The sequence below is a fragment of the Ambystoma mexicanum genome, chromosome 10 (assembly GCF_040938575.1).
Source record: "Ambystoma mexicanum isolate Mex_15411 chromosome 10, UKY_AmexF1_1, whole genome shotgun sequence".
Classification (NCBI taxonomy): Eukaryota; Metazoa; Chordata; class Amphibia; order Caudata; family Ambystomatidae; genus Ambystoma; species Ambystoma mexicanum.
In genome coordinates, this window is record NC_090932.1 from 315,129,487 (window position 1) to 315,154,302 (window position 24,816).

General features: G+C 43.6%; 1 protein-coding gene across 3 annotated transcripts in view; it reads left to right on the top strand.

The window, feature by feature from the left end:
* The window catches only part of PLEKHA2 (pleckstrin homology domain containing A2), a 1,084,343-nt gene that overhangs the window by 653,796 nt on the left and 405,731 nt on the right, over positions 1 to 24,816 (top strand). For all 3 annotated transcript variants that reach the window (XM_069617914.1, XM_069617916.1, XM_069617915.1), the window contains one exon: positions 21,526 to 21,623. In XM_069617914.1, coding sequence (XP_069474015.1) covers positions 21,526 to 21,623 — 98 coding nt within the window. The remainder of the gene's footprint in view (positions 1 to 21,525; positions 21,624 to 24,816) is intronic.

Below are 24,816 nucleotides of genomic sequence, written 5' to 3' on the forward strand. Positions count from 1 at the left end.
GTCATTACACCACCACCAGGTGTTCTTCATGGCTCCGTGCCTCTTCTTCGTCTCAGACTTGGGTAGTCTGAACTCTTCCTAGTAGGTGTCAGACTTATGGCTCGGCATATTTACTTTGGATGACCAGGTATGATGTTAGGGTGTACAGTGGGGATGTGAGGTTTGTTTTGTAGGTGATTATACTGCATGTTCCTTAGATGGTCGTCCTTGTACCGAAAGGGGGAGTCCCTCCCCATGAGATCTTCCCGCTGTGTGCCACCCCCAGGTCGACAATCGGGCAGCGGTCTCACCTCCCTGGCCTTATGGGAAGGGCCAACTTTCCAGAGATAAGTGACGACACCCCAGAATTCTTCACACTAAACACACTATAACTATAAAGGTACATACATACTTGCAGTAATATCTTTAAATACCTCCTCTCACTAACCTTCTTTATTGTATTGCATTGCATTGCATTTTGAAATGCAACTCACCTTTTCTTGGGCATCCCTCACTACTTCAGCTGGAGCATGCATGTGAATTGCAGATTGGTATGGGGAGGTAGGCACGATGCAATGCTTTAAGTTCCACCCAATGGCCCAGTGTTGCTCAATTTTGCACCCTGCAAGTTTGCCAGATAATGAATAGGTAATCAAAGTTTGCCTACAATTGCCATAATTTACCCAGGTACTCAAACTATTTACCAGACATTGTTATTTTTGCCCATATTTGGAGAGGACCCGGGAACAAATGCAGTGCAGGAAGGGAGCTGGGATTCTGCATGTCTCTCTGCCAGCCGCAGAGAGAGGCCTAAGAACACTAGACTTGTTAGTTGATTTGATAGTGATTTTGCTATAGTCTGTACTCTTCATCCATGAAATAATGGAAAGTTAAGACAGACTACCAGTCTGTTTTCATGTACAACACCACCGAATAACAATGTATGGTCTCATGATACTGCAGAAAATTTGGGAAGAATGTGGGACTCAGAAGACAATGCTCAGGCACAAACGCACACGGAAAAGAGAAACTGCTGTTTTATCTACTGCAATCCACAGCTGCCTTCCTCTCATACAGCATTAATCTATGCACCTGTTAGGCGACACTACAGCAATACCCCAGGGCAAAACTAAAAGCATTTAATTGTATCAAGACTGTGTACCGAGTGTAGATATGCTACTCTAAAATGTGGCAAGTCAGACTCCCATTCCAATGTAGGATTATGAGAATGCAGCAAAATTCTGTACCTTGCACCCCGTTATCCCTGTACCAAATATGTGTTGGCAGGTGAGACTGAAATGTTTACTTGTTTCCCAGATAACAGAGCTATTAGTGATATGAAAGTCAAGATAGTCCAGCACAATTGTATAAAAACCATACTCTAGTACACAAACATTACATTTCCCTAATCCCTCCCCGACCCCACTGAAGACCACTAGCGTGGGTCCCTACACACACTTAGTCCATTTCACTATCAAAATTCTCTGTGATGCTTTGCAGCCTATAACCAGCCTCTTTTCAGCCAGATAGGAACCAGATTAGTCCCTAGGACTCATTTTCCCAGGGCCAGGCACTGAGGATAGCCACCAACAAAGAGAAGATCCTTCAAAAACCACCAGAGGTGCCCTTTCCCTCCCATCCATTCTGGAGACCACCAGTCTAGACCCCTCTCTATAACTTGGGCTAGTCACCATCACTGACCGTTGCATGGTTCCAAGCCTATACCAAGCAGCATGTTAGGGCAGAATGTAACCCTGATTGGCTCGCTAGGCCCCACGTGATTGCCCCTCACTGCATCAGAAATGGGGACGATCCCTGCAAATATTCACTGCCTCACATCTGACACGTACATGCATGTTCACCAATGGTATTTCTTCCACTCCGCTCTCGTCCTTGCCTCCTACAAGGAAGGCTTCTCGGCTGTCATTGCAGCACTGGGCACAGATAAATCCACCTGCATTAACCAACGTAATCTCCTTCCTCTGCTCTAACCCCTACAAATGGTCCTTTGCCCTCAGGCCATGCTGGTCCGTCTCCATTGATCCATCTCATCTTCCTTTTCAGCCATTGACTTCACCCTCTATTTCTCCTACAAGATCTGTAAGATCTGTGACACCCCCACCATCTTCTATGAACTTGTACACCCCCTCCCCTCTTGCTTCTACTCTATTCTCGTTTGGCTTCTTGTTCACAAACTCTTCAATTGTGGTAGCTCCCACTCTCTGGACAGCTAATCTGAGCTGTTCCCTCTTGGATCTCTTTGCCCCAATCTGCCAGTGGCCTTGCACCCACAGCCTGCTCCAATGTTTCCTCCCTCTTCAGGATCACTGTTTTAACAGGGTCTTCCGAGCTTAAATAGTGTGACCAAAGAAATGTTAAATGCACTGGAGAAAAAGGTGGACCTTTGGGATTGGCTGGAGAACTTCGCTCATCTGGACACCCTCAAATCATACCATTTTGTGAACTACAGAGTTTATAAGTTCATGAAACCGCAGGACTACCTTTTCCTATGTCCCACCAGAAGACTCCGCCGTTTTATTATTCTGTTTCGATTAGAACAATTACCCACCTTATCTATCATAGGAGCAAGGGAAAATATTCCCATAGCAGAGCGAACCTGCCGAGTGTGCAAATCTCTCTTGTGCCCAGAGACAGCCAGACATGTTCTAACGCAATGTATGGCACTAAAGAAGACTATTGTATATTTCCTAGGGGAATTTGTGCATGACCCTCTTAGTATACCTAAATCTCCATTCTGGCAGTATTGTACCAACACAACCAACATGCATCTATTTATAGCACTCTATAATGTCTGGCAACAGATAGAACCTGGATTGGGAACTCAAGCATACCCAATCATCAATACTTAATACTTAGTTGCTCAGGATTATTTACAAACCAGTTAAAGTACTGGCAAACAATATTGAAGGTTGTTAGTAATTATGTCTTTGCACTAGATGTCATTAGCAGTGACCTATGATTGATGATTTTATGTTTATGATTTTATATGTTTGATTTTATATGAATGATTATCAATATATGTGTAAAGTTTGAATTTATTTTCATTCTATATCACATTAAAGAATTATTATTATTTATTATTATTATTATTATTATTATTATTATTAAATAGCAACCCTACATATCGTCAAAAAGCCTGTGGCTGACCCTAACATTCCACCAAATATTGTCCTGTTTTTTTGTCCTTCAATATTCCCAAACCGTAGAGCATATGGTCTTCTATAGGAACACCTGATGCTTGGAGGCTTTTACAAAACTGTCACCCCCACTGCACTGACCCACATCTTCAACTTTATAGCTGCTGCCCAGAACTGCAAACTCCCATCCATCCTTATTTTTCTTGATATTCCCCAACCCTCAACACCATCAATCACCCGTCCATTCTACCCCCACTCTTTAACTTCAAAAGCCAAGACATTGCACTGGCACAGATGGCGACTCTGGACAGCGTCGTGGATTACCTTTCTGATCAATAGTTGTTAATCTCGTGGGCTACAGAGACCTCTGCTTCCACTGCTTTCCTAATAGGACTCCCTCAAGGCTATGTCCATAACCCACTATTCATTATCTGCAACACTGACACCCCTGGAGATCTCTTTTCCTCCTTTGGAATCACATACCACACCTGCACCGGTGGTACACAGATCGTTTACCCTCCATCACCCCTGAGTACTCTTTAAGGATCTCAAACTCTCTTATCTCTTATCCATCACTGTTTTGCAAAGTGCTCTCTCATGCTTAACTTCTCCAAGAATTAAGTTATGTACCTCATTGCTCAGAAATATCTACCCCTCTTACCCTCACATCTGCTTTCATCCCGATTTCCTCAGCTTCCTCCAATGCTCGCAACCTTGGCATCCTCTTTGACAGCGGTATTGAACTCCATCAATTCAGTAATATCCCTACAGCTACTGCCTGAAAGTTCAATCTGTTTTCTTGAAAACTTTCCCCCATTGCACCTTTTTGTGTACCATTAGACAACATCTCTCATCGCTACCACACTACTCTTTTACAGACCCGACTCCAGGAACGTGCATCTGGGTGGGCCAGGTTTGTGATCAGGGGGGCCCAATTTCCATTGGGTGTGGGTGTAGGAGTACCCTAAACAAAGTGCTGACATTCATCCAGATTTCCCAGATCCGTGATTCAGAAAAAAATGGCTTCCCAGATCCAGAAAAATGCATTTACACAGCTCTATAAAATACAGTACAAAGCAAAAGAGAATCAAGGAAAATAGTGTTGCAAAATCAATCCACCTATATTCCCTTGCGATCTGTTGTCCCCTTTCTATTATATAGACTTCTACTTCACCTTTTACCCCCATTCTCCTTCCATCATCTCCCCATGACCACCAATCCTATTTATCACCAATCCCAACTACCCCCAAAAACCTTCACCATGTCTTTCTTGGCTGGCTGGGGAGAATCAAGGGTGATGCTTCCTCCTCTGCGAGGGCTGAGGAGCAAGACACAAGTGTTTGTTCCATCTCAGATCGTGTGCTCTCAACAATGCCTCCTTGAACACTGTGGCTACTCCCAATAGGTCTTGGAGGAATTGCTTGTGGTTCCGTCACCTTCTGAAAGACAACCCCCCCGCCCCCCACCATCCAGTATATTAAAGCAAGGAATAGGACATTTTGTTTCATACAAAAATTTAATTTTGAAGCACTATTTCTATTTTTGTTGCATTTCTGCAAAACATTTTAATTCAGTTACGTGCACAAGAGAGTGCTAGCATGCAGGGTAGAGAGCCAGGGTGGGAGACGTGGGGTCAAGAGGCTGATGGTGCAGGTTTAGGGTTTTCTGTCTTCCTGGTATCGCTACCGGTGGGGCTTGGCAGGGTGTAGGGGCCCTTGCTCCCCTGCCACTTCCCCATACCTCATTGTCTGTTACATACTGTTTACTTACTGGTTATTATATGCAATTGTCCATTAGGGCTTTTTGTTTGATGTGTTTACTTTGATTTGCTATTGAATTTAACAATTTTGTTCAATGAATGCGGCCTAATATTTTCAATGAAAGATGTGTGTGTTCTTGGCAGGTCCTGACACATGCGCTGCCCCTCTCTTAAACCATGAGTGAGACTTTTCTTAAATAGCTTATACTGTGAAATGAATCACTTCTAGGGGCACCTAATGTTGGCAGGTAAGGCACAGTGTGATTACATGATTTTCCCAGGATCACACACTTTGGTTAAGTGGTAAAGCCAGAAAGCCCGCCTAGGTTCCCATGACTACCCTTAAAAGCATTATTGGCCGCGCGCAGTTCACTTTCGCCTTCACAGCGAGCGCGATCGGTCCTGCGCGCGAAACATACGTGAGCAGGTAAGAACCTCTCTGGCTCAAATAGTTATATTCTTGGATATAGCGATAGTAATAGTAATACTTATTACCCCTCTGATAATTAACAGGAATATTGGAGACGTTCCACGAACGCATTTCACAGGGGAGGACAACTCACAATTAGCAGGTACAGTGCACGGGATACAAAGATGTTAAAACACTATGATTGATTAGAGATATGACGTGTGTTGACATATTTCTAAATTTATTATCATTATATTTTTTCCCTACATGTTCAACATCTTTTTGGATCTATTTGGGGTATGTGTTTTGCTTTATTTTGAATTTTCGATTGTATCTATATCTATGTGTATTGCGATGAATGTTTAATGTTTACATTATGCAGATTCTGCACTCACTTCAGTACAGCCCTGAAGATGGTCTCAGACCGAAATGCATTGGCATATGTACTATTGTGAATAATTGACCTATGGATTTTGAGTTGCCTCGTAATATCAGAAATATAAAACCAAGGAATGTGAATTAAACATTTTTCTTGGAAAACGTTGTATCATTTGGAAGTATATTTTGTTTGACATTTAATTATTTCACGCAAGAACTTTATATGATTGAGCAACCTTATTTAAGGTCAACTGAGAAGCACCAGTCTTAAGTACGGTATTTTTACCTTACTTTTTCTTGCAATTGTATTTAGAGCGATCCGGATGCCACAGGATCACTTATAGACTGGTAGCTCCAGGTTAAAACATCACACATTTTCTCTAAATGAACTTTATTTATATAAAAAGTCCCAACCATTGTGGTGCCCACCTTCACATTGTATTTCTGTAACTTGGTCTAGGCATATCCAAGGTGGAGGCACACAACTTTTTAAGAACTTCTTTGGACTTTCTCTACAGTACCATAATCATCAAGAAATAATGTCATTTGCGGACATTGAAGGCTTAACGACAAATAGGGCGGATACGCTAGGCTTCACAGCCGAAGAGGCGAACGAAATCCTAGGTCTCATTACCGACAGTGGATTCAGTGCAACAAGTAACAAGAAACAGGATCCAACTAGCCAAATAAAACAACTAGAATATCTGATAAGAAAGGAGATCAATCGTAAACTACATGCGATAACACTGGGGAGATATCATAAAAGTCAAAGAATACCGAGAGGCCTGCGTCTACAATTAAGGCCCACCTTATGCAGAGAGAGTAAAGCTTTCGTAAAGAAATGGGAGGCTATACTAAATAAATGCTCTTTGGATCTGATTTTATTAACCATACAAGAACTGGTCAAAGACCTGAAAGATCTGGGAGAGGAGATCTTAGAACTTGAGAAGTCTTTAGTAGCTACACTAAATAGAGAAGAAGTAGATTCCATCTTGGAGGATATCAACAAAAAATTATCTGGGTACAAGACGGATTTAGAAGCCAAAAAAATCCGAAAATTCAAACGGGATACTTACGATTATCTAAAAGATGAAGTTTATACATGGATGGATAAATATGGTCCTCCACTAAGGCAACCAAAACAAAACTTCACAAGTGAGACATCTAGTTCTGGAACTGATACTGAGAGAGAAACACAGAATCAAGAAGAAGAAGCTACACCAGGAACATCAAGTACAGCAGGCACAACGGAAACATTAAATAGAGAAAGGGAGCCTTTTTTAGGATCAGGAAGAAGAGAACAAGAAGGGGGAAAAGGAAGGCAAAAGCCGAATACGAGACAACAACAGAGGAGAACATAGTGATTAATTTGTCCTCCAGAAATCTAACCCTGTCTGAAATCAAAACATTACAAAAGGGACTCAGTTTTGTGCCTACATACGACAGCACCCTATTTGATTCTAAGATTGAACTATATAAATTGGTGCGAAAAATGAAACTGAAAGTCTTCTTTAGTGAATTAGAAGAAGAGAATCCTAGAGACATAGAAGATTCAGATTTCAAAGAATTCCGAGGAAAGAGCAACTTTATCCCTCCAATAACAGTCCCCTCGGTGGACATCTTCCAGAAACAGGTCACAAGAGACCTTGAGAAAATCAAATTCAGACACTCGAGAAATCAGAACATGAAACCTCATGAGTTAGAACTCATTAAAAACTTATATGGAGACGACAAGATAACAATACGGTCTGCTGATAAAGGAGGAGGCTTAGTTCTACTCAATACCAGCGATTATGAAGAAGAATGTTATAGACAGCTTGGGGACATCAACACCTATGCGTTATTAGACACAGATCCTACAGAGGAGATTCGGGGCAATTTGGACAAACTTTTGGAAAGAGCAGAAGAATTGGAATGGATAAATCATAATACAAAGAAATTTCTGACAAATACTCATCCAAAAATACCACATTTTTATACTCTTCCGAAGATACATAAGGATACACAGAAACCTCCGGGAAGACCTATAGTAGCCGGAATTAACAGCATCCTCGAACCACTCGGTAAATACATCGATTATTTTTTACAACCTTTGATTCAAAAAACAAGTTCCTATATTAAAGATTCTACTCATTTCCTACAATACCTAAGAACTGTTCCATTCAACAACAACAATATCTGCTTCACAATAGACGTCAAAAGCTTATATACATCGATTCCCCATGACTTGGGCAGAGAAGCGGTGGAGTGGATGCTCCTGAGGGAAGGAGAAATAGCTGCACAAAAAGAGTTCATCATGGGACTGTTGGAATTCATTAGTAACAATTCATACTTCCAATTCAAAGACGAATTTTACCTACAGGTTGCAGGCACTGCCATGGGAGCAACCATGGCCCCTTCATATGCAAATTCCTTCATGCACAAGTTCGAAACAGATCATGTCCTGACAAACAACTTATGGAATCAAGATCTCATCATTTGGATCCGGTACATAGATGATATTTTTGGCATCTGGAAGAGCACAGAATCACAACTATTAGAATTTTTTGGATATATCAATAACATAGACCCGCGGATACAGTTCACATACGAATATTCACGTGAATCCATTCACTTTCTAGACGTTGAGATCACTGTCACAGAAACAGAATATCAAACTACTATCTATCGGAAAAGCACAGATAGGAACAGTCTGCTACACAGACTAAGTTTTCATCAACCGAGTCTGATCAAGAACTTACCTTACAGTCAATTGCTTCGAGTGAAAAGGATTGTGAGTAACCAGAGTGAATACGAAAGAGCTGTAAAAGAGATGGGTAAGAAATTTCTGGCCCGCGGTTATTCAACAGAGGAAGTTACATCAGCAGAAATACGCACGGTTTCACAGGATAGAGAAGAGCTACTCAAACCCAAAATACACAAACAAGATATTTGTCCTCCACTGGTGTTTGTATCGAAATATTCACGCCAAAGTAATCGGATTAAGTCAATCATAAAGAAAAATTGGAACACTGTAACATGCGACAAGAGGGTAGAACACCTGTTTAAAGAACCCCCAACATTTGCTTACCAGAGAAGTTCCAATTTGAAAGATAGATTAGTCCACACTAGACCCCCACAAAAGAAGAGAAGCACAGACCGCATAGGTACATTTCCATGCCTCAACTGCAGCAACTGTGGATATATCATGAAAGGACAAACCATAAATCACCCATATACTGGAGAAAAAATTAAACTGAAATGCTATGCCACATGTGACACGGCAGGAATTATATATGGAATTAAATGTCCCTGTGGTTTATACTACGTCGGACAAACACAACGTACAGCAAAGATCAGGTGGAACGAACACAGATCTTGCATCAGGAACAAGACTGCAAGCTCTGCAGTAGCAAGACACTGGCAGAGTAAACAACACAATCTGGCACAGATCAAATTTGTAGTCCTGGAAAGAGTCCAAAGAAGAGAAAGACATGAGGATCTACAGAAAAGAATTGATCAACGAGAAACGTTCTGGATAGACAGACTAAGTTCCCTCACACCAAAGGGAATCAACGAAGAGATTAATTATATGTGTTTTCTCTAAAAAAGTTAGATTCATGGTTTCTTCGGATGGAGAAGCGCTATGAACTGATATTTAGACACAACTGAGGACACATGGCAAATATGTGATTGAGCTTGATGACGGATTTTTGTTTTGTTTTCTGTATTTTACATAAACATGCACTAATTGCACATTATCAAATGAATATATAAAAATACGTGTATGGGTCACATGATCCACTCCATATAACCAGGTTCTAACCTAATTGAATACTTATATGTGTTTACATTTACAGAACAGGTGCATGGTTATAGAATGAAGTCACGTGTATTGTTTCACTAATTGCTTAGACTTTCTCCTCCCCATTCCACACAAGTTAATTCCATCATTAGTAACACACCACATACACACACCTTGTAGCCATGGGAACAGTCCCGCCCCCCTGCGCCTTCGTAGGGCGGTGGGTCCCGAGGCGTACGGGCGTACGTGCTGCTGCCCGACGCCCCGCCTAGGTTCCCATGACTACCCTTAAAAGCATTATTGGCCGCGCGCAGTTCACTTTCGCCTTCACAGCGAGCGCGATCGGTCCTGCGCGCGAAACATACGTGAGCAGGTAAGAACCTCTCTGGCTCAAATAGTTATATTCTTGGATATAGCGATAGTAATAGTAATACTTATTACCCCTCTGATAATTAACAGGAATATTGGAGACGTTCCACGAACGCATTTCACAGGGGAGGACAACTCACAATTAGCAGGTACAGTGCACGGGATACAAAGATGTTAAAACACTATGATTGATTAGAGATATGACGTGTGTTGACATATTTCTAAATTTATTATCATTATATTTTTTCCCTACATGTTCAACATCTTTTTGGATCTATTTGGGGTATGTGTTTTGCTTTATTTTGAATTTTCGATTGTATCTATATCTATGTGTATTGCGATGAATGTTTAATGTTTACATTATGCAGATTCTGCACTCACTTCAGTACAGCCCTGAAGATGGTCTCAGACCGAAATGCATTGGCATATGTACTATTGTGAATAATTGACCTATGGATTTTGAGTTGCCTCGTAATATCAGAAATATAAAACCAAGGAATGTGAATTAAACATTTTTCTTGGAAAACGTTGTATCATTTGGAAGTATATTTTGTTTGACATTTAATTATTTCACGCAAGAACTTTATATGATTGAGCAACCTTATTTAAGGTCAACTGAGAAGCACCAGTCTTAAGTACGGTATTTTTACCTTACTTTTTCTTGCAATTGTATTTAGAGCGATCCGGATGCCACAGGATCACTTATAGACTGGTAGCTCCAGGTTAAAACATCACACATTTTCTCTAAATGAACTTTATTTATATAAAAAGTCCCAACCATTGTGGTGCCCACCTTCACATTGTAAAGCCAGAATTTGAGCCTATCCTCAAATGTTGATACATGACCACGCATCTTCCAAGCTCAAGTTTGTACAAATATGTGTTGAAGTTTGGTTTTGAATACCTAAAATAATACTCAATTTTATACAGATTACTTTAAAAAGTCACTGGATAAACCAACCTGACAATATATGCATCATTGCGGAAATGTGTTGATGAAAAACAGTAAGGGAGTCATTTTGTTTTGAACCTTAAGTTGTACAGAGGGGACCACTCGTGTTTGATGTTTTTTGCAAAAGGGCCCCTCCATGCAATTTTAAGTGTTTCCACCAAGTGCTGGAAAAGTAAAGAATAAAACACTGACAATATCGCCGTTGATCTTCACTTTTCTACTACGTGTCTGGAAAAGTGTGAATCCCTCCCACAATTAATGATTGTGGGAGCCATCCACAGTGGCTTCTTTTGGAATCTGCCTGCTTTTACCAGGTGTAAAAGTCAGTCTGATTCCATAGGAATCCATTATTTTTCCGCCAACATAAAAATACATGTTGGTGAAAAACTGATCGGATTGGGCAGGGGGACCTGTAAGAGCAAGCAAACTTGTTAAGTCTGATCTGCTTTCCAACTTCGACAGCCAAATCATTAAAAATCCTCCAGAGCATAAAAAGTGTCAATAAATGCTTTTAGCACAACTTTTCCACTCCGCTTGACTTGGAAAATGACCCCCTATGATTGTAGCTTTATTTTACTCATCCTGAATGGAAGCCTACAAGCTCCAGCATAGAAATTAATGAGAATTTACAAAAAATCTCATACAAGGCCATTGTTTCGCACAGCTTGTTCTGTATCACCTTCATTTTTAATCACCCAACAATCACACCTTATATCATTTTAAGAAAAAGGTGCCACATCCATGGTCACTGCCAGTTACCTTTTCCCATCTCTTATCACTTCCTGTTGTAAATAATCTGTCTCTGAGACCCATTCAAAAGATAAGACCTCACTGTGAGGACCTTTGCAGCCCTGACTGTGTTTGAGGGGAGAGAGGTAGAGCAGGGAGAAGGGGCATGGCCAGTTGTCCTTTGTCCAAATGTGAAATCCACCTCTGATTGCACTCTTTAGGAAATATTTAAATACTGTATTTTTGTTTTAAAAGATGGTAATATTTTATATTTTGCCCGCAACAGTATGGGAAACACCCTCGCTCTTGTGTTATTTTCCAAGTGTTCATGATTTATTTTCTGAAAGGCAAAGGTTTAGTGAGGGGTGGGAGAAATCCTCCCATCCTCCTCCCACAATCACTGATGGAGTCCCACAGCAAATCATTTCCATTTCCGGCACTGCCTAAACACCCAGCACGCAGGATTTTCATTAAACTTTCCAAACAAGACCCACAATACACATGATGTATTTTGTTTGCATACAAACACTGTTAAGTTACTAAAACAGTATGAGGTTATCAATTCAGTACTTATCAGTTTGAATCACGAAAAGTCCTGGCAGTTCAGGCAACTGTTCCACACAGAAAAAGATGCATTCTACATAGGTCGGAACCCCACTGGTAAGCAAGCTTGAGAAGAGGATCTGAATGTGGTCCATACTGACCATCCTAGCTTTGTCATTTTCAGATAGGGCCTTGTTGGATCAACTCAGTGAGGTGCAGCTTGTTTCCCTAGTCATAGCAAACAAGACAGCCACATCCAGGCATACACACTTTTAACTGGGAGACAAACTGAAACCAAAATGCATTGACAAAGCCAACAGCTTGGGGTTTTGATTAGGCATGGATAGGCAGTTGCCAGTCACTGCCAAAAGGGTAACACCTGGCCATAATATGGGAACAGCTGGGAAACTTTGTGAGTACCTAGGCATATGATGTAATTGCCTGGCAAATGTCTGTCTAATACCTACACGCAAGCCAAAACTGTTGGCTTTGCAAATGCTTGTAATCTGTTTTTATTTTGTTTGTTCCTCATACAATTCCACACCGTTCAGCCAGTCTGCAACATATTTTGCACAGTTACCTGTTAGGACTCTCCGGATGTCACTCTCTACATTACATGTGGACACCCCCCTCCATTGCCTGGATTTAAGCCTCTGACCACAAGACGGTTGGCTGGAAGCGGCGAAACATCAAGGTGGTCGTAGAAGGACCAGGCAGAGCTAATTTCAAGTGTCAAGCGTTCAGACACGAGGAGCAAAGTTCAACGTCAACCACGTTTCCAGGCCCTAGGATGCACCGTTTCCAAGATATACGCACCACAACATGCAAAACATCAATGTGGTCATAGAAGGACCAGTAAAAAAGCTCATTTTAACTGTCTCGAGGCCAGGAACAAAAGCTGAAGGCTCAAAACCCACGTTTCAAGGCCCTAGGACTCTGTTTCCAAAATATCAGCACCACAATGCACTGCAACATAATGCACCGCGCTAGATTGAGGCGACAGGTGGGTAGAGCACACAGAAGATCCCATATGCAGCTCCCACGTCTGCTCTGCGATTGTCAACAATTGATGACAGTGTTATCATCTCTGTCTACAGAACCTGTGCGAAGTACGGACACCATTTGCTAGTTGCTTATAAAAATCAACTGGCTGAAGACACACATTAAGAGATTTTTATCACACCAGAAGCTCATTTACAGAGGCAATGAAGTAATTAAACACTCAAACGAATGCTTAGATATAACACTGCAAGGTCCTATACAGCACAAATATTGGTGTTAGTTTGTGATAGAACTTGCACAGAGAGTTTCCAAAGGGTACATTTTGGCAGTGAGGGGCAGGTGGTTGGTAGTAATGCCATAGCATTCACATAGCCATTGCTAGTTATTGGGTGGGTAAATGACCAAACACGCCCATAGTATGTGTGTTTCTCCTCACATCCTATCTCCATCCTGTGTTCCACTGCAAGAGTTCTGATTTACACCCAGTAGGCAAAACTAAAATAGGATGTGTGTTTGTCTGTGAATCAATCATAACCACCGGCATTGCTCTGGTCAGCCTTCCATAACATTGTCTGCGAATCAGCCTTGGCTCTGCCTTTAATGTGAGCAGCCCTGCCTAAACTGCTAGACTGCTAGACCACAAGGCCAAAAACTGCCTGTGGTTGCTTGTGTTCCAGTCCAGAGGGTACATGGCCTAACAACTGAGACTAACCTACACCTTTTGGTGATCAAACCAAGAGTCATTTGCTAATGGCTTGTCCCCTTCTGTAATGGCAGGACATACTAAAGAATTATAGCATGCAATGTTGTGCAAAGAAAGGATAGTGGTAATGTTTAATTCAAAGCCTTGCATCCATCACTTTTTCACTGTACTGCTCTCCCCTTCAGAATTACATTTTTGTTACATAGATCATAGGGCATAGATCATTGTCCAGGAAAGCAAACAAATCCTGGCCAGGCCTCCTTCAGTGCAGCCCATTAGAATGCTAATCTCTCTCCATTGCTGCATGTTTAGAGTGAAATGCCACCCCCCTCCCCCATAGACCCCCAGTGCCACCTTTCTAGGGTGGGGCCAGGGTATGACCTTGGGGGGGCCCGGCCCCCTGGCCCCCCCTGCTGGAGCCGGGCCTGCTCTTTTAGCATGCTTACTGTTCCAGCTTCCCAGTGGTCTTTTCACTGTACTCCTTTGCACCCTCAACCAAATTCTCAAATCTGCAACTTTCACTCTGTTCGATAGCCTACACTCTTCCCCTGCCTCTCCCCACCCCCGCCACACTGGCAAGCGGTCTATGCAACTCTGGCCCCTCTTGAAATTCCTTCTATGTATTTGTATCTATGTGGAATTTTATATAGAGCAAAATTAGCTGGTGTGACAGGGTCTTTCCCATGACCGTGTCAAAGAGGGAAGGGGGCGAGGACCCCTCACAAACTGGGGGCAGACGGCCTACCAGGGCACTACCAGAGCAAAATCTACCCCGGACATGGTGTGGAAGAGTTGAGAGGGGCGCCTGTCCCCAGCTCCCCGGTATGCATGAAGCTGTGTATGTACATTGGTAACTCTGTCTCGCACCTGATGCCTATCAGCCTGGGTCCTGGTCAGGTCTTTTTCTGTTCTCTTTCATGTGGTTCCCAGGAGGAAGTAACATCCAGAGATGGGCGGGGTTTGTAATTAAGATTTGTGGAGCAGGAGCTAAAACCAACTCCTCGGTGTCAGGCATCACTCACTAGGTAGGAGCACACCTTGGGGAACCATGAGCGACTACACAGCACACTGCAAATGTCACTACCCTGTGAGATGTACAATTTAACCTTTTTCCCAGTATGTATTATCCATTATACTTAAATGTGTCCTAGATGTGTCCTAATTATTCTCCATTTACATTCTGAAACACTCAAACTTCATGTCACACATGCCTGTTTGAATGGCACCAGTTGACCCGGGGAGCCAAAAGTAGCCCCTGGTCATTTTTGGTTTTCAGGTAACCAGGCTCCCCTAGAGTAGAAGCAGGAGCTAAATAGCTCCCAGCAAATTCGAACATCTGCTACTTTTGCATCATGCTACAGGAAAGTCCCAACCCCCGAACTCAAAAGCAACATCAACAATGCTGGGTTCAAGGCTGCACTCAAGTTGGAACTCCTCTCCCTGGATGGGCCATCTGTACTATTAGTCACTCGGCCCGAAACCTTAACACATTGGCCCTCATTACGACCCTGGCGGATTTTTTCCGCCATCGACGGACTTTTCCGCCATGGCGTAAAGTCCGTTTACGCCATGGCGGATGGCGGACTTACCGCCCCATTCCGAGGTCGGCGGGGCGGTAAGTCCCCATTGACCCATTTACCCTTCCCCATTCCCATTTCGGCCCCATAGGGCTCAATGGGAGTGGGGAAGGCGTTAATTACGCCACCGTAAATTACGGTGGCGTAATTAACACCAAGGTCCCATAGCGCCATGGATTTTTACGCCCGCAAAAAGCGGGCGGAAAAGTGACCATGGCGCTCTGGGAATTGGCGGTAAGGGGTCGGCGCAGCTAACGCTGGCGTAAACCCCTTACCGCCAGGGTCGTAATGAGGGCCATTGACTCTTGAAGTACGTATGTTGACTACCATCCTGCACATACCACTATGTGTACATATAGAGTGCCCCTATAAATACCCCTGTCTATGTACATCATCCCCATTTCCTCTCCCACCTTGGCCCAATCCTCAACGGATGCATTGCTATCCATCTATTGTACGTCACCCACTCGTAGGCCTGCCCCAGTCCCTGCAATGTCTTCTTATGTACGTCTTCCCTATAAAGAAAATGCCGCAAATGCATTGCACGTTTGGTGCAGCATAAGGTTAAACAATAAACTTTTTAATATCAAGGTTTCTGGCTGATAAATACTTGAAAAAAAGGTAACCAAGGCCTAAGCTTTCAAACATTGAAATGTCTTGTTTTTTTAATCTAGCTTGCTTGGATCAGGTCCACTTCTATGTAAACCTTTATGAAAAAAGCCTGACCACAAAGTGGGCATGCTGACCTACCTATTTGGAGGAAAATATACCACATAGCAGAGCAGAATTGACACCAAAAAGATACCTCGTGCCTGTGGGTGTACCTTATTACATGGAGTAGGCAGTAGAACAGGCCCAGGCCTACAGATGCACCGAGGAATGTGTTCTCAACCCAGAAAGAATGCTAGAAGCAGGATGTAATGGGGAAGGTGCTTGCCACATTCTGCACCTAGGGTGGGCTGCAATTCTTTTCTTACTTTTCCTCCCCACCGTCAGGAGTGGAAACATACAAAATGAATTCCAGATAAAGTAAGCCAGTCACAAGGCCGTGCAGAAGTTGGGGATACCCCCTCCTCCCCAACCACCCTCCAGCACCTCCCTTTGGGAATAAGGAATGTGTTCCATGATGTGATGTGCTTTTCAAACCCTTTTCAGGCCCCAAAGTACACCTCTGATCATGCGTTAAACTGCCAGTACAAAAGGTATTGCCTGAATCAGTGTAGAATGCCTGAACAAGCTGATTCCGCCAGGCATCTGCCCAGATGGCACCGGAAGGAATATCCTGGCCAGTAGAGCGATCAGATTCACTTTGCAAAGATTCCCGATTCTTACTCATAAAAGTAGTGGGGTCTGGTCCCAGGAATTATGGAGAAAAGATGCTTGGCGAATGGGCTCCACTATCGAGCCCACAAACTCTGCTCAACACTATGTGGGGGTCGAATTGCAGTGCCCCTGTGTTTAAATTAATAAAAGAAACATTTTGAGGCAAGTTAATTATGGAAATCAATGTATTAAACCCCTTCACATCATGTCTGATTTATTTGCCTACTGGAGGGTACAGGGCCGTCACACTCAGCTCATTGAAAAGGGCAGTAAAACCTTATTGTTTTGGTAGAGGCCCAAGTCAGTGACATTAATAGTATAATGATGTAGTCCCTCTTTTGTTATCATTTTAAATGGCACAAATGCAGTCGTTTATCAACAGTTTTTATTAATTTCTCGTATGTAATTAATATCGCAGAGCAAATGTATATCTGATGCTTGCATGTATACACGTGACGTGTTTGAAATTCTTAACAGACTTTTAAAAGGATTGACTTAAAGTATTTCTAGCTATTTTTATTTCATTGCTAGGTCACGTGTTTATTGTCTATGCAAGGTTCTATTAAAATATTCCTAGAATAATCCCCTTGAAAGCCTGCCCACTGATTTTTAACAGCTGCAGACTCTCTCCTAGGCCTCGCTCTGGGATCTGGGATGAGACCATTGGCAGGGTCGGACTGGGACAAGAAATAGGCCCGGACACACAAACAAAAAAAACGTGGCCCACCCCTCGCCTCAAAAAAGTGTCCCACCCCTCGCCTCTGAAAAATTGAGACCTCAACCATCATCCGTGAATCATGTCAATTCACGACTTTATAGAAAATGCTACTTATGCAACAGACACATAACATGTGTCTGTTGCATGTTATGTTTTGTGTAAACGCTTGAGAAAGTGATAACATTCCTTTTGTTCTTTTTTTAAACAACATCATCACATAGCTAAATACTTATTTTGCGGAACCAGACTCAAGGCATGTCTACTCGTTGCTACCAATAATGAAAATAGAGTTGCATTTAATAAGCAGTACAACCAAATGATGACACCGGAAAGTACCTTGCCAGTTGTATATATGCTCAAATATTACATTACAACACAACTCATAAAATAGCATAACTTTGCATACAGTTCTGTGACAGTGTCCACAGCTACGAGGCGCAGGTGTGGCATGAACCAACCACCCCCACTGCGGTTTTGGGACCTGCTGCCAGTCGATGCTTATGCAGGGCTCTGCAACCCCAGCAGGGAAGGAGGGTTAGGGTGACGATGGTTGAATAGGAAGGGGGGAAGTAGGGAAAACGGAATAAGGTTTAGGGAGAGGTTAAGGATAGGTTGGGGATGTTAGAGTTAGATTTTGACCACTGTGCACGCTTCCAGTGAGCTGTTACACGGCACTCATATAAACATACGTCCCTGCTTCTGACTCTACACACACATACAATATCACTATTGCAGTATACAAAGGCACAGCAGCATAATAAAAACACAAGGTAGTGCAGCACTTAGTCAGTGGTCGAAATGAGCGGGAGCGGTCTGGAGCGGTGCTCCTATACTTTTTTAAATGACCTTGTACAGCTCCTATACTTTTATTTTAAAAAGAAACCATTCCGGAAATAAAAGTGTAGGAAGAAGTTGAAACATTCACGTTCAGTGCACTGCACTGAACGTTCCCTTAAACAGCAGGTCCAAGTGGTTGGGGGATGTATTTTGTGTGGGAGGGGTTGTGGCAATGGGTTTGTGGGGAGCAGAGGCAGGCCAGCAGGGAACATAGTTCCACTACTTCCTTTCACACACTTCAACCACTGGCTTAGGTTAGCTGTCGCCCAGAGTGTCCCTTGTTGTCTCCTGCGATTTTGCTGTGCCAGGATGTGTCGTAGTAGCTGTTCAAATGCTGCAAGAGAGAGAGAGTGCTACAATTAGTGTGCATATCAAACACTGCCGCATGTGGGCTGCTGTTCACGTGCATGTACACATGCAGGAGATTTAGCGAGGCTGCTCGTAGCTACTAAACATGCACACTAAGGGCCGCATGTGGCTCTGTTAAGTGGTAACGTGTTAGTTAGGCCATGCAGGAGTAAGCAGTTAATAACACCTTAGGATTCAAGAACTAAACGGACATAGAGGCAGAACGCCATGAATGGTTCTGCTTTCAAAGTGTTAATACCCCTGTGCCTTGAGGCCAGTATTAAAGACCCAATAGCCTGCTCTCCCAAATCCATCTACCCCCCCATTTAGCAGACAATGGCTTAATACATTGCTCACTGTTTTTTTTAATGGTTTTGGCTATTAGGTGCCGCTTTAAGCCCAAACGATTGCATTAGAGTACAGATAGGGAGAATGGTAAATGTGAAGGGACACAAAGCTTGTAGGTGTTGTTTGGTCATTTGCCCACCCATTGACTGCCCATGGTCTTGCTAATCCCCATGGCCATCTCCACCCAGTTCCTGCCCCTCCCCTCCCATAACACCTCTTCATGGGAATTCTTTGAGCTTGCTTTAATCAAGTCTTACCATCAAACTTTGCAGTGTTTTCTCAGAGCAGCCTTCAAGAGTTAAGGACTTAATTGGAACTGTAAACACGGTAATGGTGTAATAAGACATTTCTTAGACAGGTCTGCCTTCAGCCCCTATGTGTGTCCTTCACTGAAGTCCTGCTAAAAACAGGCATTGGGAAAGCCAACAGTTTTGGGTTTTGTATAAGTATTAGGCCTTTGCCAGGCACTGCTATTATATGCCCATGTCGCACCATTTCGCTGCTACCATCAACGGCCAGTTAATACCACTACGACAGGGCCTTTCCCATACCAAACACAAAAGCCCAAACTGTTGACATTAACATTCATTCCTAGTTGCTAGTTAATCACCACAAGGTCCATTTGATAGACATTGGGGGTCATTACAAGGTTGGAGGTAGCCATGCCGCTATTTGCGACATGGCTACCCCCATACCGCATACCAGGTCTGGGTTCCCTGAATGGGGAAATACCGGGCCATTCCAACCTTGGAGGACCCGGTATTTCCCCATTCAGGGAACACATCCCCATTCCCATTCGAGCTCCCATGGGGCTCAATGGGAAGGGGACCAGGCTAACAACGGGCCCGTTAATAACGGGCCCGTTGTTAGCATGCTGGTCCTTTAGCGGGTCCCGCTAAGGGCACCTGGTTTTACCAGGTGCCCTTAGCGGGACCCGCTAAAGGACCTCGTAATGCGGCAGTAAGGGGTTGACGGCTCTGGCACCTGTACCGGCGCCGTTAACCCCATACCGCCAACCCTGTAATGATCCCCATAGAGTGAAACAGTTATAACACACAACAAATCCCCAAGCATGAAGCTGTGCAGACTACAGCCAGCCCTTAATGTGCGTGGAAAGTTGGTAACTTCAGAAAGTAAGTAAAGCTTGCTTCTTACGTGCCTCTAATCCTGATGTGCAGCGTCCATTGTGCGACTGAAAGTGGAAAGGTTTGAAGTAGACGGTACGTTGGTACACTTTTTTTCCTTCTTCACTTGAGGTAACCCAGACTCAGCAGCTCACACGTCACCCAGCCTCAGGATCGGCCTTCCCAGTCCACCTCCCACCCCCACCTCCAGAACCTTAATACACACTGCACTTGGAGAAAGAAGCCATTTGCAACTTGCAAATGCGCACAGCCCTGGACTCTTGTTACTTACAATTAACTGGGAGCGGGCCGGGGTGAGGCAGCCCCGACCTGCCCTGCCCGGCCGCTCACAGTGTTTTGTAAAATAGTAACACTTGTCTTCACCTGGCACCATGGTGTCGCCAACTTGGCAATTGGATTGCTCAGGGCTGCCTGCAGGGCACAATGTGCACGGTTGGCCGCCGGCCTGCCGCGGGCCTACTCTGATCATGCAGGCAGAGGCATTAAATGCATCCATGGCGTGCCGCAAAGGAAAGCAATGTAGCTACGTTACTTAAAATAATGTAAGTTACAAATAGTAGTAATGAAACCCAAACCAGCCTAGGCGTGGGCTTCAGAAACCGGCCCCATGACCTCGCCCATCTCCAAGTGATTTCGGATATTAATGGACATTTTTTTGAAAAAGAATTAAGGGGTGGTGCAGATGCTAAGCTACGTGTGCAGTAGAAATAGTGTTAAACCGGATCCTCTTTTGCACTCAAGGCCAGTGGACAGTGGTGGGCAGGGATGGTGTTGCGCTCTGACTGTATAGATGAGCCATTTCTAAATGTTTGGAAGTTCCTCCAATGTTGGACCAAATATTGCTGGCATCAAAGTCATATTAAGCAGACACATGGAAATTTAAAATCGTCACAGACTCAGTGGCACAACGCTTATGATCTCGCTTAATTGAACCCGCCAGGAATATGTCCGACCTCTGACTCTAATTCCATACCACCGTAAGGCGTCAACCACTCAATATCAGTCCCTCTCCTGTATATCCCATTGGGAGCAGGTGCTGCTGTAAGAACTACTTTGTACATTTTTACTGTGACACAGAGTGTGTCCTCTCTAACCAAGTCAGAATGACAAATCCATTTGAGGAGCATTTTGCTCATGTCTTCACTCTGTGATGTTGCACCCCGCATCGAAACTACCGGAATTCTGTAACATCCCCAGTGCAGAAACTTGGACCCTGAATTGCCTATTCTGATGGGATTTCCAAGCTCTGCAGGACAAGGATCTACTGGTGGGAATATGCTGGTCTTTTGCGATCCCTTAAATAGGATGCATGCATATCAGCTCTTACAGCACAAGAAGCGGTTCAGTCCCCCAAACCTTAGGAATACTTAATACTGAAGTAATACTGCGTATGATCTGCCAAATGGAGTTGTATTAAACTATGAATTCTTAACCATCTGTAATATTTCATTTTTCCTTCACCAGTTATCAATGCCTTGTCCCAGAGGTACTTCCTTCAAGCAAGTGATCAGAAAGATCTTCAGGATTGGGTGGAAGCACTAAACAGAGCCAGCAAAATTACGGTACATTCTGCATTATATCTCGCAACCTCTGTGAAGTACTTGGTCTACATTTGGAAAAACAACTGTGCAGAATATGATTCTTTGTTTGTGTTATTTAAAGCATTCATGTGTTTTATGTATTTTTGGACTTTACCATTTTGAAACTGTGAGCCACACCCACTAAGCATATTAGCTGTGCCTTGCCTTTGCAGAGGAAATACAATTACAGTATTTGCCATGGACCAATGTTATGATTGTCAATTGGGACACGAATCACATGTTTATACCCAGAAATGGGGTCCTAGAGAACTTGGGGGCAGGGCAGGCCACCTGCTACTTCATGTTCACCCAGAGGGGGTAGGTAATGGATCTCCCGAGGCCTCTTCCTGGCCTCTGAATGTCTAAGAGTTCATGCCTGTCAGAAAGCGTCAGAAATATTCCATTGTTCACGGGTTCTGCGGTGTGTTGTCAAACTGTGATTGCAGCCCTCAATCCTCTGCACCTAAGATCTTACAGGATTATGCTTGATGCCAACGAAGCAGACCAGAAACCTCCATTCACCACATAGCTGAAGACAGCACCACAGTGATCCAGGTGCGTTAGTTTGATAATGAGCAGAGAGATTGAGACAGAGGAGTGAGAAGAACGAGAAGCGGGGAGAGGCACAAGGACAACTATGGACACAGGAGGCAAGAAAGATTGCTGATTTAGTAGGGACAGAGAAGCATGGAGGGGAGATGTAGAGAGGAAAGAGCAAAACAGGGGGAAAGAAAAAATCAGAAGGAAGAAGAGGGAGAATCACACTGGGGGACAGAAAGGCTTATAGAACCCCAAAGTTGGCCAAGCCAAGAGTGTCGCTGCATTCTGGCAGAGACAGGAGAAAATAGGTGTAACCATAGAAGCACCATATCTTGTGTAATTTGCATGTTCAGCAATAAGACTAAAGAATATATGGTACAGAGAAAGAGAGATTGAACCCAAATGACATTCGGCTTGTGGGTAGCTACAAGACTGAACAGGTGGAACTGGAGAGTTCACTAAAACCCCTTGCTGGCAGGGGACAGAAAGACATTAAGGACCCCAAAGTTGTGCCTAGGCACGAGGGCCAAGGAATAGAGAGGAGACAGGAGGTGATGGGTGGAGCTAGTGGGATCTAGTTGAGAATGGCGAAGAAAGCTGCGCAAAGACTGGTGGATGCCTGATTAACCTGGGGCAAGAGTTGGTGGGGATCAAACCGAATAATCCATGAATAAACAGATAAGATTAGGATAGATAGTAGCCACAGAAGGGCCGAACATGGTTGAACTGCCGAGTCTCCCAATGACACTAAAGAATGCTTGCTAAACAAAAGCAAAAAAGAGGGATGGAACCCCATTGAAAACATCCAGCTAGTTTATAGCTACACAACTGAAACTGATGGAATTGGCAAGTCCCCCAACATCACTATAGAAACCTGACCAACAGTCTGTATACAGTGACTGTTGACAGTCAGGATCACGTGATTAGCTGAGACCAGGAAACGTCCTAGCAATTGTGCTAGGTTGCAGAAGACCATTAGGAGTGCAGAGCCTATGACAGGCTCCTACAAGAACTGAACCAAGCACTACGAGAAATTGCATTGGGTGGGGGCTATAATGATGTAGGCCTGAAAATCGACATAAGGTAGCTGGGGCAGAAATGTACTATTATTGGCAGAGAATTAGGTACAGTCCAGGAGGACCAGCTTTTGCAGGGAAGCTTTAGAGGTCTTCAGGACCCAAGCCCAACGAGTGGATGAGGACTTGCTGTAATAGATCTTGGAAAGGGAGACCCCAAGATTCACCAGAGATCTTTTGGTTCTTTTGTCTATGTCCAGTTCTCAAGGGCAATACCCAAAAGACACAGGCACCGTCCCCAGGAGAAGCCACCCTATCTCAAACTGAGAGACTCTTTGCGTACAAATGTTCAGTTAATTTGCAACCCATTGTGAAGACCCTAACAGAGACTGGCCTTGCGCCACACTTTCTTTTCTTGTGCTCATCAGTTTTCTACTGCACTCACAGTGTTTACTCAGACATATTGTGCCTTGGTTTTTATTTTGTGCTCCTCTCCTAGCACATAGCGCAATTTTCTTTGAAAAACGTTGCCTCTGAAATCCTTTGTTTATCCCCTCGGCTGTAACAGGCAGAATCATCCGCTCGTTATGCTTGTTATCTTTTCAAAATTGATCAAAATGTGTTCCAAACGTGTACCGGAAACTGTTTACGGAAAAACAGTGCTATTAGAACCTACTCCACTTTGTTGCAATGCACGTCACATCTTGCATCCATTTTGTGCTGCACTGCATTGTATTCCTGTGTTAAAAAACTAAATCAAGGCGGATGTACATTCACAAAATGCATCCATTTTGTGCTGAACTGCATTGTATTCTGGTTTTTAAAAAACGAATCTAGGTGGTTGTGCTTTCACATCTTGCATCCCTGTGTACGCTGCATTGTATTCCTGTTTTTAAAAAAATGAATCAAGGTGGGTGTGCTTTCACATGTTGCATCCATTTTTTGCTGCACTGTATTGTATTACTGTTTAAAAAAACCAAATCTAGGTGGGTGTGCTTTCACGTCTTGCATACCTGTGTACGTTGCATTGTATTCCTGTTTAAAAATCGAATCTAGGTGGGTGTGCTTTCACATCTTGCATCCGTGTGTACACTGCATTGTGTTCCTTTTTAAAAAATTGATTCCTGCACCACACCTATTGCTCTGCATTTGTATTGTGCCCTCCTTAACTACTAGGCCGTCTGTGAGTAAGGGCCAGGACTGTACAATGCAGGACCCCCCTTTCTTTCTCTTCCCTTCTCTGCCACCGAGATGGCACTCTCCATCTCTCCAATCTTCTGTAACTGCTACACTATTAACTATCCCCCCTCTCTCACAAAATCTGGACGACAAAAGGCACAAAAAAGACATCCTGGGTGCAAATCCTGCCCTTCCCATCGCAGACACCTATGTCAGTGCATCCTCCAGATAAATCTTCACTGATATCCTCTTCTCTGTCCCCTCTCAGACCTATGGACTTCTCATCTCATCTCTGCTCTCTCCCCTTTCTCATCCTCTCCCATTAATGGTGGCACCAAGTGGGAAGTCGTCTTGACAGGCTTCTTCTCATCACGCTGAATTATTAATGTCTACCACACTGGCACTATCCTGGTTCAGGGTCCTCATGCCAACCTCCTTCT